General features: G+C 41.3%; 1 protein-coding gene across 1 annotated transcript; it reads right to left on the bottom strand.

Moving 5' to 3' along the window:
- Nucleotides 1-175: 175 nt before the first annotated feature.
- On the bottom strand, nucleotides 176-5,902 carry LOC131551684 (membrane-spanning 4-domains subfamily A member 15-like). Its single transcript, XM_058794730.1, has 7 exons — nucleotides 5,802-5,902; nucleotides 4,837-4,946; nucleotides 4,272-4,385; nucleotides 3,417-3,473; nucleotides 3,100-3,258; nucleotides 2,854-2,967; nucleotides 176-2,358 (listed from the first exon to the last, which is right to left on the bottom strand). The coding sequence occupies exons 1-7, from the start codon at nucleotides 5,872-5,874 to the stop codon at nucleotides 2,320-2,322; spliced, it is 666 nt and encodes a 221-aa protein (XP_058650713.1). The 5' UTR covers nucleotides 5,875-5,902; the 3' UTR covers nucleotides 176-2,319.
- Nucleotides 5,903-12,539: the final 6,637 nt, after the last annotated feature.

Genomic DNA, 12,539 nt, shown 5'->3' with positions numbered 1-12,539 from the left:
ATCAGTAAATGAAAACCTGCCTAATAATTCTGCACACCTGAAATAAGAAGTTTTTAACTTTCAGCCTTCATGGGCAATTATATATCACTTATAAATGATTAAATACAAAATTGATAGTAGTTACTAAGATTGATGTGGTTTGGAATTGGTAAAATGTTCTTGGAAAAAAAATATGACCAGAATATCAACTTGCCTAATAATTCTGCACACACTGTATAGTTTATTGTGCATGCATATTATATTTAAAGCTGCTTACGCGAAATCAAGAAGTATAAGATTGGTTTATTCATTATTTATACTGTAGACATGTAGAACATATCCGCATTTGTGCATCAATGTCTGTAATGTGTGCTGTAGGTGTGAAACCTTTAGGAATCTTATCCAAGTTGTAGGCTAGTCAATACTGGTCAGTCAGTCATATCTAACATAAAAGATCCGCGAATGAAACTGTGACCACAAACACCATTGACTTAAATGAATGAAAGGCAATAATCAGCAATGTCGGTTCTCACAAATAATTTTTATTTGAATGATTCAATATGGGTTAACACAAATGACTTTAGTTTAATGTTTAATTGATACAATATGGCACTGAGTTGTTGGAAAAGAGAAGCGTAGTGACATCATTGTTTGATGTGGGGATCCACTTCCAGGCTTTATTCCATAGAGTGTAGTCAGAACAGGTAGGGTCAAACACCAGCAAACAAACACCTCCAGGGAGAAGGCAAAAGAGTACTCCACAAGTCAGGCAATAGTCAGGGCAGGGAGTAAACAATCATAAACAAGGAAACAGTCCAGGGATCAAAACACAAAGGCAAGTAAACAGGAAATCTAGAAACACAAAAGAGCTAATCAACATTCAGTCACCAGTGGAGAGTGTGTGTGTGTCTGTGTGCTATTCATATAGTCCTACTAATATGAGGCAGCTGTGAACTGGTAATGAGTGCCGATGAGTCGGTAAACTGAGGATTATGGGAAATGGAGTCCTAAATGAATGGCAAGGTACAGGATGGAGTGCCCTCTAGAGGAGCTCATGGGCACTCCAGCTGGTGATCGTGACAGTTGCTGTCAAATCAAGGCTGAATGTTGTGTGATACCAGTCATCTGTGGAAACACTGGTATAATTGTATGTATTGTATCTATTCTGGATCTCTGGATTATCCTAATAAAGGTAAACTGAATGGATAAATAAGATTAGAATATGCCTATATTCTATGCATATATTTTATATACTCATTCATATGAACATCTCACTTCTGTTTCACAGAACTATTTTGCTCTTAACTTGGGTTACAAAATCATAATAGCAAAACATATTTTTGGTTGTTAACTATTAAATGCTTCATTAAGCAGAACTTGAGCAGAGTTCTCCACATGAAAGTCTCAATTTAAAAAATATATTCCCCATGTTTTTTTCTTTTCTTTTTTCTTTCCTTTTTTGAGCAGGTCTAGGTATTATTGTTGAAAACTACATTTACATGTTAGCAAACATTTGAATCTTTATTTCAGAAATTGAGAAAAAATATCACAATCTGTTTATTTAATTATTTTAAAAAAAATGAATACAAAGTAGCAAGTGGAAAAATAAAAATCACCTTTAAAATATATGTGTACAAGGATTCTCTTCCTGCTGTTAAAAAAAAAGTTACAGTCAAACATGTCTCACATAGAAAATAGTACTCCATTGTCCTGTTTACAGCTGGTATTAAAATCCCAATCACAAGTGATGAGCATTGTGATGAATTCTACATGCAACAATCTCGTAACCAAGAACCTATGATCCCCCGATAAAAACCCAGTCGTCTTCAGTCCCGCTCCTGCAGATTAACCTTCCTTTATGGCTACCGCCACATGACCTTTGTGCTTTGTTTTAGCACACAGTTATGTTTATTTTAGTAATATTAGTAAATCTTTAGATTTAATTATTTATGTTACAGTATTACTAGATAGTATTATTTAGCAGAAATGTAATGTTGAAGATCTCTTAATCTGGAATGCATCTGCTGTGTACAAACATCTGACAGACGTCTTTCAGATGTCAGTTTTACATACATTCTAAATCATAAACATCTTAAAGACATATATCTATCTGACATCCAAAAAGGAAACGTCCTATAGACATACTGCAGATGAGCAAACACTCTAAAAAAATTGTTGCCTCTTCAATTCTACTGCTGCATTTTGTTACCATATCATATACTGTATATATATGCAATTTTAAAGATCACAGTTGATTTTTAGTGAAATATTCTAATGTGCTGCCACAGATGTGCTGTCAGCTCCTCTTCATGTACACAAAGGAGGATGATTTGGGTTCATTCACTCTGCTGATGGCAGGTTTCGCATTACAACAACAGCCTGCGGAGATGAGGAAATCATCCATGAACATTCAGCCCGTCATGATCACAAAATAAATCCAACAGGGTGATCAGGGATGCATTATCTTACTTGTTACATGACTTACTAAATAAACAAATAAATCATGAAATATTGATTTAACTTAAAATGATTTTGTTAGCTTACTTGTAGAAACCAAGGAGAGACAGAACATGAGCACAACTATGTAGGAAGCAAAGGTTCCCCCCAGACATATTTAAGTCATGAATGGTATGATTCAAGCATATATTATGTTATAAATTAAATGAATGTTGGTATACACTCTACATTTAACATGTTAACATGATCTTTGAATGAACTTTTAAATGTTAAATGCAAAATATTGTTAATTTCTTTCATTTTTGTTATCTGAATCTAGCGTGATTTCCTTTTCCTCCAGCTATCAGAAAAGACCCACAGCCCAGCCGAGAGTCTCTGGTGCTTTCACAGGAGGAAGGTTGTGTGCGGTGAGATTACCTGAGTCCTGCTGGATTGCAGTGCTGCCCTGGCGAAGAACGTCATGATTACAAGCAGAACGCCTCCTGTCAAGCTGTGACAGAAGAACACTAGCTCCAGGTTTTTCACGGATATCTGTGAAAACGAAATTTCGAAATTCCTACACATGCATAATCTCTCAAATACACCCCTCTATCACCCTCATATCTGAATTTATATTCCTCATAACCATGTTCGTCATTTAATAATAAGAATAAAAACCCTCACATAATATTGTTCAGCATAAAGTTCCCCCGTCTCTGTGTTATTCTCATGCATTTGATCCCTGAGTATGTCATAGAGTACAACAATTGCTCTGGAGAATTCCACCAAAGCAGGCAGCACTCCAATGACTGAGATGATACTCAGAGCAAAGCTGGCTGTGATCTGTGGGCAGTCAAATCAAGACACAAACATATAAACAAAATATCAAACACATTTAAACATTCTATAGAGAAAATGTTGTAGTTAGGACACAAGAATTTTCTAAATTATGCACGAGTATCTCACACACAGTGAAACACAACGACTAAACAGACACTTACCATCTTTTTGGAGGGGTTGCGTTCAGACAGTATATACAGAAGGCCACAGATAAAGAACTGCAAAAACAGGACCTTTAGTATACATTTAGTAAAAATAATGAAAATAAAATTTTACAGTATCCATCAGATGAGGCGTTATATGACCATTCTATTTCCGTTTACGGTCACTGTCAGGGCTATTTTTCTAGTGGAACGATGCATTTAATGATTTAAATTGAATAAAGTAACATATATTTTGCTTTTAATATATGTATCGTGTGGTAACTTGTGTGAATTTAGAACAGCTGAGGGCCGTTGTTAGGCACTTCACAGCGTTAGCTAAATTCACTGTAAATCACAGCTTCTTGGGGCCTATTGCTTTAACCCGGACTGCCAGTCTGAACAAGGCTTGAAGAGAGTCTGAAGTCTGAACAGAGCCATATAGGTCCCAAGGACCAGCACTGAAAACCACTTATCTATAGAACGTGCTGTGCTGAGTGAGATAATTAACTTACTAGGAAAGCAGTTCAGTTTACTGTATTCAGTGACAGCAGCTCAAGTAAGGCAATATAGGTTTGAATAAATTCTTTCTGCATTTTTCTTTTTATTGCCATGTATCGTCTTGCAGTGTTATTTTTATTTTTTATTTTTTGTATCAGTGTTATAATTATTACTGTTAACTGAATTAAAATTATTTGGTTACTGACACAATGCATTTTTAATGCATTCTTTGTTTTTTAGTGATTTCATTGTCAAGAAACACAAGGCTAGTTGTATAGAGGTGTAGATAAATGGATTGTGATTATTAAAGATCTTAAATACCTTTCAAGGCAAAACACGCAAATATAGTCAAAAGAGATGTGCAAATCAGCATACCAAGATCCCAAGCCAGAATGGGGTGAGCAGCTCCACTGAGGTGAGCGCATCTGAGTCCACATTCATAGGAATTCCAAACATGAATAGACCTATACCCATCATCACCAGCACAACCTTACATAAGATAAAATCAACAATAATCAATATGCAATATCAATAATATTGCTTACGTAATCTTAATGATGGGAGGGAAACAGCAAAGGACAAATACAATTAGGTAGAGACACCTAGTGAAAAACGGCTGTTTGTTACACACTCACTGATATCTATGAGGATTTGAGTCAAAAGTACAAATACACAAATGCTTGTTTTTCTTACTTTTCTTGTCTTCGAATGACCAGAATAAGAAACTCTACCTTTATTCTCCCTGTATAAGTGTGTTAAAGTGATGCGTTTGGGGATGCATATGCCTATTCAGAAAGTGACTATGAAAACTAAATGTCCTCTGAGACACATTCACTCGAGTAAACGTGTGAAAAGTGTGTACTACGGCAAAGAATAAGCTGGAGTGATCTTTGCTTAATTTGGTTTCTGTGATCGAAAGGAAGCGTGTTCTGTGTCTCACTCCAATACTCTTGGGTTGTCCTCTGAGGAAGCGGTGCACAGGTTTACTGCCGCCCGTCACGGTGGTGATGGCCTCTGATACGCTTCCTGCTGGTCGATCCTCCACCATCACTACAGCACAAATCACAGTCAAAGCTATTACATTAACAGTTTTGTTCAAGAATTTTGCCAGTGTTTTCTAGAATGGGTAATCTCAAGACATGACCGGACAATGGACAAATGGCAAATTTCAGATAGTAATGGTAATATGCTATTAGCCTGAAAAAGGGAGTGAAGCTGAAACTATTTAAACTTTTTTAACCCATTTAAACTTCTCCTGTGGAATCTAAAACCTTTAAATGACACACAGCTCTGTGAGTTCTGTGAGTCACACTGTCACACGTGAAGATCCACGGCACACATTGGACACACAAGCAGAGTGATTGTATAGCATCACAAACAACTACTTATCCAGTGTCTTTCTGTTCATAGCACAAGGTTCCTGAAAACGTGGAGTCCTGAAATTTCAAGGGTCTCAGTTTTGACTCTGAAAATGTCTGTAAAAAATAACCGGACAAACCTATTCTTCTGCCTTAGTGTGCTATACTCTACCTCTTGCCCTTATGCCCCAGTAACTGCCTACAACACCTCCACAGCAATTGTCTGCCTGCCTACCGATGCTTTAACAACAACCCTGAACACACTACCAAGCAACACATTAGGAACCAACTAGAACACCTCATCTGTCTGTCATTAATGCTGCAAAAGCACTGAAGTATTGTAATGCTTAAAACCTTCAAACTTCGAGACAGTATACTGCATCCAATCTCAAAGCCTTTTTTTCTGTCCTCCAGTCAATTCCAAGACATTCTCCACATTCATTCAAAAAGAAGTCTACACTTCAGCAAACTGTAACTGTCATACAATTCATGGGCAAGCAAATAATTAAACCGTGCTAAAAGATCAGTATGAAAGCTTGTCAAATACCTGCATGTGTCTGTGACAGAACCACCAAGATGAAAACAACGCAGTTGTGCAACAGCACAGAAAAGAGAAACATGAGAAGAAAACAGTGGGAGGGAAGGACTGGGCGGCCACTACAGGATGTTTGGGAAAAGAGGTCAAATCTGAGCCAAATGCTCAGAAAACAGATACAATAGTCAACTTCATGAAGAGAAAGAAACAGCAGAGCAGAACTGTGAAGCACGCCTCAGTGCTGTAAGGCATTGCTCAACTCAATTTAAAAATCCAGAATGTTTTGGCTAGAAAGAAACATGCAGATTGGTGAAAGAGATGGTAAGGCAACTGTTAGAAAGAAAGGAATGGAATGTAAAAGCTCCCAAAAGATAACAGCTGGTTCATATGACAAACTAACTGGATCCAGATGTATCTCACTCTGCTTTACTAAGTTCAGTTTGTGAGTCTCATTTACATTTCCATAAATTCAGATTTTGAAGTAGCCTACTTTGAAACACGTCTATTTTATCCATTGTTTTGGGTTCTCGTTGTTAGAGAGGGTGAGAGTTCCCAGAATTCCAGCTTCTATTATCATCACCAACACCACATGCCAGTGAGCTGAAGCTTCTTCCTGCTTCTTCTCTTAGTGTGATACTCCCAATTTTTAGTGCAATATCTTATAAATTCATATAATACATGATATCCAAATACAAACCCATAAATTTCAAATTTCAGTTTTTTTTTGTTTTGTTGTGTTTTTTTTCATGGATGAGGGATGGTAATTACCCAGATAGCATGCGGATGTGGGCCACTTAAGGCAATGAAACAGCACTTCTGGCCTTCTTATGGCCCATACAAAATGGATGTAAGCCTGAAGTGGCCCACATGTAAAATAGCAAAAATAGCCCAAATGTCTCAAATCACATGTGGGCCTCTGTAGACAAAGATGTGGTGTTCATGGCAATGTGTAATCTGAATGTGGCCCATGTGGTAAATAGTGAATAAGGCCGAAATAGTGCCAGCCAAATGTGGGCCACCTTTGGCAAAAATGTGGCACAATCTACAAAAGCTAATCAGGGTGTAAACCAAATGTGGTCCACATATGTTTCAGCAAATGTGGCCTAGGTATATTAAACGTATCTCTGCCAGTTTTGGCAAAGATATGGCACAGTAAGCACTGGCTAATGTTGTCAGGGTTCTGTCACTTCGGTCTAGTTTATTCGTGGTTTTGTGACAGAGCTCTGACACTCCCTTCTTGTCTTGTTTTCTGATAAGCGCGCGGCTTCGAGTGTGCTCGAGCCGTGCACTCTCTTGTCTTCGTGCTCTGTTTCATGTTGGAGCGTGGTGTTCGGATCCCGGCACGCTGGCTTGTTCAGGCTCTGTTGTGGTTTTCGTGTCGGGATTCGGACACTCACGTTCCAGGTCTGTCTTGCTGTGGGAGCGTGCGGTCTCGAGTTCGCTCGGGACGTGCGCTCCTCTGTCCGTATGCGTTGTGTTTTGTCCGGCACGCGGTTCGGGTTCGGCCGCGTGCTTTCTCTTGTTTTGTCTTGTTCTGTTTGGCACGCAGCTTGTGTTTTTCATTGGCTGCGTGCTTTCATGTTGTCATGTCTTGTGTGAATACACGGCTTATGAGTATTCTCATTAGCTGCGTGTTCGTGTCCTGTTTAGCACATGGCTGATGAATTGTATTGCTGGCCATGTGCTTGTGTTTTTGTTTTGTGTGAGCACATGGCTTTTGTCTTAGTTTTCTGTCTGCCATGTGCTCTCATGTCAATTTGTCTTGACCTCACCCACCTTGTTTCCTGATTATTGGTTAATTTGCCCCACCTGTGTTTTACCTCGTTACCCTCCTCTTTTGCTCCCTATTTAATCTCCTTGTGTCTGCAGTCCTGTGGGAGTTCGTTGTTGAATGTTGTGTGCGCCTGCCTTGTCCTGCCTTGTCCTGCCTTGTCCTGCCTTGTCCTGCCTTGTCCTGCCTTGTCCTGCCTTGTCCTGCCTTGTCCTGCCTTGTCCTGCCTTGTCCTGCCTGTTTTCCCCTACGGGGTAGTTTTTGTTTGTTTTTGTTTATAGTTTTGTGCTAATAAAGCCCTTTTCCTCCTGCATTTGAGTCCTTGCTCTCATCCCTTCACCCGCACTTGACAAATGTGGCTGTGAGCCTAAAGTGGCCCGCATATAAAATGACAAATATTGCCGGTAACGCTTTAGATTACAACCCGCAAAGAACTACGTAAGTATACTGAATTTAAAGTGTACGTTTCTGTAATTACAGTGCACCTATAAAGAATATACCTGTAGGTATAAGGGAACAATGTGTTACGTTTGGGTAATAAGGGGGTAACAACCAGATATGCAACCTGCAAAGAACTGCGTAAGTAAACTGAAGTTACAGCGTAACTTTTTTGTAATTATAGTGTACCTCCATATAGGTATAGGGGAATAATATGGCGACGTTTCGGGAATAAAGGGAGAACAACCTGTAAAATTACAAATCATTTATACTGTAAGTATTTTGAAACTAAGGGGTACCTATTCTAATAGTATGTGGTATGGCCAAAACAATAATTATGTTTGGGAGTTATTTAAAAAGACAATATTCTTTTTATAATTTATAATTTGGTATTTTATTATAGGCCTAGGTATTTTTAACCATTCTATTATTAAAGGAAACATGATGGAGATTACTGAATAACAAAACTGGACATCTAGTGAAATGAGTTAATGAGTTGCAGCTATGATTTATAATTCACAAGTCAGCTTACCTTATGAAAGCTTATTCGTCGATCTCAGCAACTTCACACCAGAAACTTCCCAACACCACTATCACCAAATAACTTTGCACGATATACCATCAAGGTTCAATGCAGCTTAAAACAAGCTTACCTCTTTCTAGCTGTTTGCAGAAGAAAAAAAAATTATACAACATTTGTATTTCAGTGGATGTATACTGTGATGTTTTTATTGCAAAAAAATTAAATAAATAAAAAGAGGGTTTAATTTGGCCATCAAACAATTAAATTAAAACTAGTGCAATATTTTTCTCTGTAATTACTGAGCAAATATACACTTGCTCTATGTTTAAGCCGTGCCACAAACTGATCACCTCCATGCCACACCGAATTGAGGCAGTAATTAAAGCAAAAGGAGCCCCTACCAAGTATTGAGTACATATACAGTAAATGAACATACTTTCCAGAAGGCCAACAATTCACTAAAAATTTTTTTTTATTGATCTTATAAAGTATTCTAATTTGTTGAGATAGTGAATTGGTGGGTTTTTGTTAAATGTGAGCCAAAATCATCACAATTAAAAGAACCAAAGACTTAAACTACTTCAGTCTGTGTGCACTGAATTTATTTAATACACAAGTTTAACAATTTGAGTTGAATTACTGAAATAAATGAACTTTTCCACGACATTCTAATTTATTGAGATGCACCTGTATATATATATATATATATATATATATATAGGCCTATATATATATATATATAATGCATAGGAGAAGCCTGATTCTACTACCAATCTCACAGTCGAATATTCGCGGGGTGTTATGGTCATGCCATTTTGGCAATATGGGGGTGCTCAATGTCTGATTTCACATATGTTATGGATAGACTCGGACACGAAGGTAAGTGGTGAATATTAAGTGGTTTATTTAACAGGTGAAGCACACTGGTGGAGATAATAGAGTGGAGAGGTGAGTAGATAATCTTGAAGTGAGTAGTTCGTGGAGTGGTGATGAGAGGATGATAACTCTCTTTTCCACAGCGTTTCTGAGAGACGAGACGGGGGAATCCACGGTGACACACACACACTCCGATGACAGGGACTCTAGGAGGAGAGGATGACACAAGGAGGAAGAAATACAGGAGGTAAGGCAAACAAGGCAAGTATACTCTCTTGGAAGGATATAGTCTTTGGTCGTAGGATACAGCGGTGTCAGAGTCCACGTTGAGAAACGAGATCGGACAGTGAAGTGAGTGCATGAGGATCTTTTGTAGTGGGTGTTGATGAGGCAGTGAACAGGTGCAGGTGTGCATGATCAGAACTCTGGTGAGGTGGAACGCTGTGATTGGTGGAGTGAAGGGCCTGACTGATCCGTGACAGTACCCCCCTCTCCACGGCCCGCTCCTGAGGGCTGACCTCGGCGTCGTGGTGGTCTGCCCCTGCCTCGGAGTGCTGGGCGATCTGGGTGTGCTGCATGGAACTCTTCGAGTAGCGTTGGGTCTAAGATGTCGTCTCTGGGTACACAAGAGCGTTCCTCAGGGCTGTAGCCCTCCCAGTCGACGAGGTATTCTATCCTGCCACCACGACGCCAGGATTCCAGGATTTCCTTGACCTGATAGACTGCGCCTTCGTCCAGGAGAGGGGTTTCTTCCTCGAAGTCAGGCCCTGTGGAGAGAGGTGGAGAGAAGGGTTTTAGTAGTGAGACATGGAACGTAGGGTGAATTTTGTATTGAGGTGGTAATTGGAGCTTGTAGGTGACAGGGTTGATACGTTCCAAGATGGTGAAGAGGCCAACGAATCTGGGACTGAGTTTCCTACAAGGCAGGTGCAGCCTGATGTCCCTGGTTGACAGCCAGACCTTTTCCCCTGGTTGGTAATTTGGGTTTTCCGATCTTCGGGCGTCGGCTGTCACTCTCTGTCTGCGTACTGCCTGTTGGAGCTGGTGGTGTGCTGCGTCCCAGACTCTCTCGCTCTCCCGAAACCAGTGATCGATGGCAGGGATGTCCGATGGTTCACCTGACCAGGGAAACAGGGGAGGCTGGAAACCGAGTACGCACTGGATGGGCGTAAGTCCCATGCATTGTTGGCGCAGTGAGTTTTGGGCGTACTCGGCCCAGCCTAAGAACTGGTTCCAGGAGTTCTGGCGACTATGGCAGAAGGTTCTCAGGAAGCGCCCTATTTCCTGAATCTTGCGCTCGGTCTGCCCATTAGACTGTGGGTGATATCCAGATGAGAGACTGACGGTCACACCTAGGAGAGAGAAGAAGGCCTTCCACACCCGGGAGATGAATTGGGGTCCTCTATCGGATACTATGTCTTCTGGGATGCCATAATATCGGAATACGTGGTTGAACAGGAGTTCGGCAGTTTGGAGAGCTGTGGGAAGGCCAGTGAGGGGAATGAGACGACAGGACTTGGGAAATCGATCAATGATGACTAATATGCATGTATTTCCATTTGATGCGGGTAGGTCAGTGATGAAGTCTACTCCTAGGTGTGACCACGGACGTTGAGGTATGGGTAATGGGTGAAGTTTGCCTGCTGGGAGATGACGGCAGCCTTGCACAAACCTCCTTACGTCCCTGGCCATGTTAGGCCACCAGAAGTGATTTCGTAGCAGCGAGAGAGTTGCGTTGGCCCCTGGGTGGTCAGTACCAAGTGATGTGTGGGTGGTATGGATTAGTGGAGTCCGTTGTGTCCTGGGTACATACTGGAGGTTTTGTGGGCAGCCCGGCGGATTGGCGGGTGGTGTGGAGGAGGCAACTGGCGGAGAGGTCCACTGAATAGGGCTGGCGATGATCGCTGGAGGTAAGATATTTTCGGGTTCCTGATTGTTGTTCTCTGGAGTGTGGATCCTAGACAGAGCGTCCGCCTTGATATTTTTGGTACCGGGTCTGTAGGAGATCTTAAAGTGAAATCGAGTAAAGAATAATGCCCATCTTGCTTGTCTTGGGTTGAGTCGTTTTGCGTCACGAAGGTACTGTAGATTTTTGTGATCAGTGAGGACTAGAAAAGGATGTTTTGCCCCCTCCAGCCAGTGCCTCCATTCTTCAAGGGCTAACTAGTTCCAATAGTTCCAATAGTTCTTAGCCAATAGTTCCCGGTTCCCGATGTCGTAATTCCTTTCCGCCTGGCTGAGTTTCTTGGAGAAGTAGGCGCATGGATGGAGTTTGGGAGGCTTCCCCTGCTGCTGAGATAGGACGGCTCCTACGCCCGTGGTGGATACGTCCACTTCTACGACGAATAGTAACTCGGGGTTTGGGTGAGCAAGGAGCGGTGCGTTGGTGAAGGCGATTTTGAGGTCTTCAAAGGCCTTTTGGGCTTTCGGGTTCCAGGTGAGAGTTTTGGTTTTTCCTTTTAGTAGGTCTGTAAGTGGGCTGGTGGTTGCGTTGTAATTGGAAATGAATCGTCGATAGAAGTTAGAGAATCCAAGGAATCGTTGAAGTTCTTTGACAGTTGTAGGAGGTGACTGCTTCCACCTTCCCCTTGTCCATGCGGACGCCACGGTGGTCTATGATGTACCCGAGGAAATGTACAGAGGGTTGATGGAAAGTGCATTTTTCTGCTTTGAGATATAATTGGAATTGCCGGAGTTTCTGAAGGACCTCCGCAACGTGATGGCGATGGTCGGCCAGGCTCCGGGAGTAGATGAGGATGTCATCTATATATACAATCACAAAGCGGCTCAGGAACTCCCGGAGCACCTCATGCATAAACCCCTGGAAGACTGAAGGGGCGTTGACAAGCCCATATGGCATCACCCTATATTCATAATGGCCAGTAGGGGTTATGAAGGCAGTCTTCCATTCGTCTCCTTTTCTTATGCGGATGAGGTTGTAGGCGCAGCGGAGGTCCAACTTAGTGAAGATGGTGGCGCCGCATAGTTGTTCCAAAGCTGCTGGGACAAGAGGAAGAGGATATCGATACTTGATGGTGATGTCATTTAGTTTCCAGTAGTCGACACAAGGGCGTAGGTCGCCGTCCTTCTGAGGATCTTTTGTAGTGGGTGTTGATGAGGCAGTGATCAGGTGCAGGTGTGC

Source organism: Onychostoma macrolepis, chromosome 13 (assembly GCF_012432095.1).
Source record: "Onychostoma macrolepis isolate SWU-2019 chromosome 13, ASM1243209v1, whole genome shotgun sequence".
Taxonomy (NCBI): Eukaryota; Metazoa; Chordata; class Actinopteri; order Cypriniformes; family Cyprinidae; genus Onychostoma; species Onychostoma macrolepis.
Note: the sequence above shows the minus strand (reverse complement) of the source record. Positions and strands in the feature narration are given on the sequence as shown.

Coding starts and splice junctions, on each gene's coding strand:
- LOC131551684 (XM_058794730.1), bottom strand. CDS start 5,874: ATGTTTCTCTTTTCTGTGCTGTTGCACAACTGCGTTGTTTTCATCTTG. Junction 4,386..4,836: donor GACAACCCAAGAGTATTGGA/GTGAGACACAGA, acceptor ATCTTATGTAAG/GTTGTGCTGGTGATGATGGG. Junction 2,968..3,099: donor TTTATGCTGAACAATATTAT/GTGAGGGTTTTT, acceptor TCGTTTTCACAG/ATATCCGTGAAAAACCTGGA.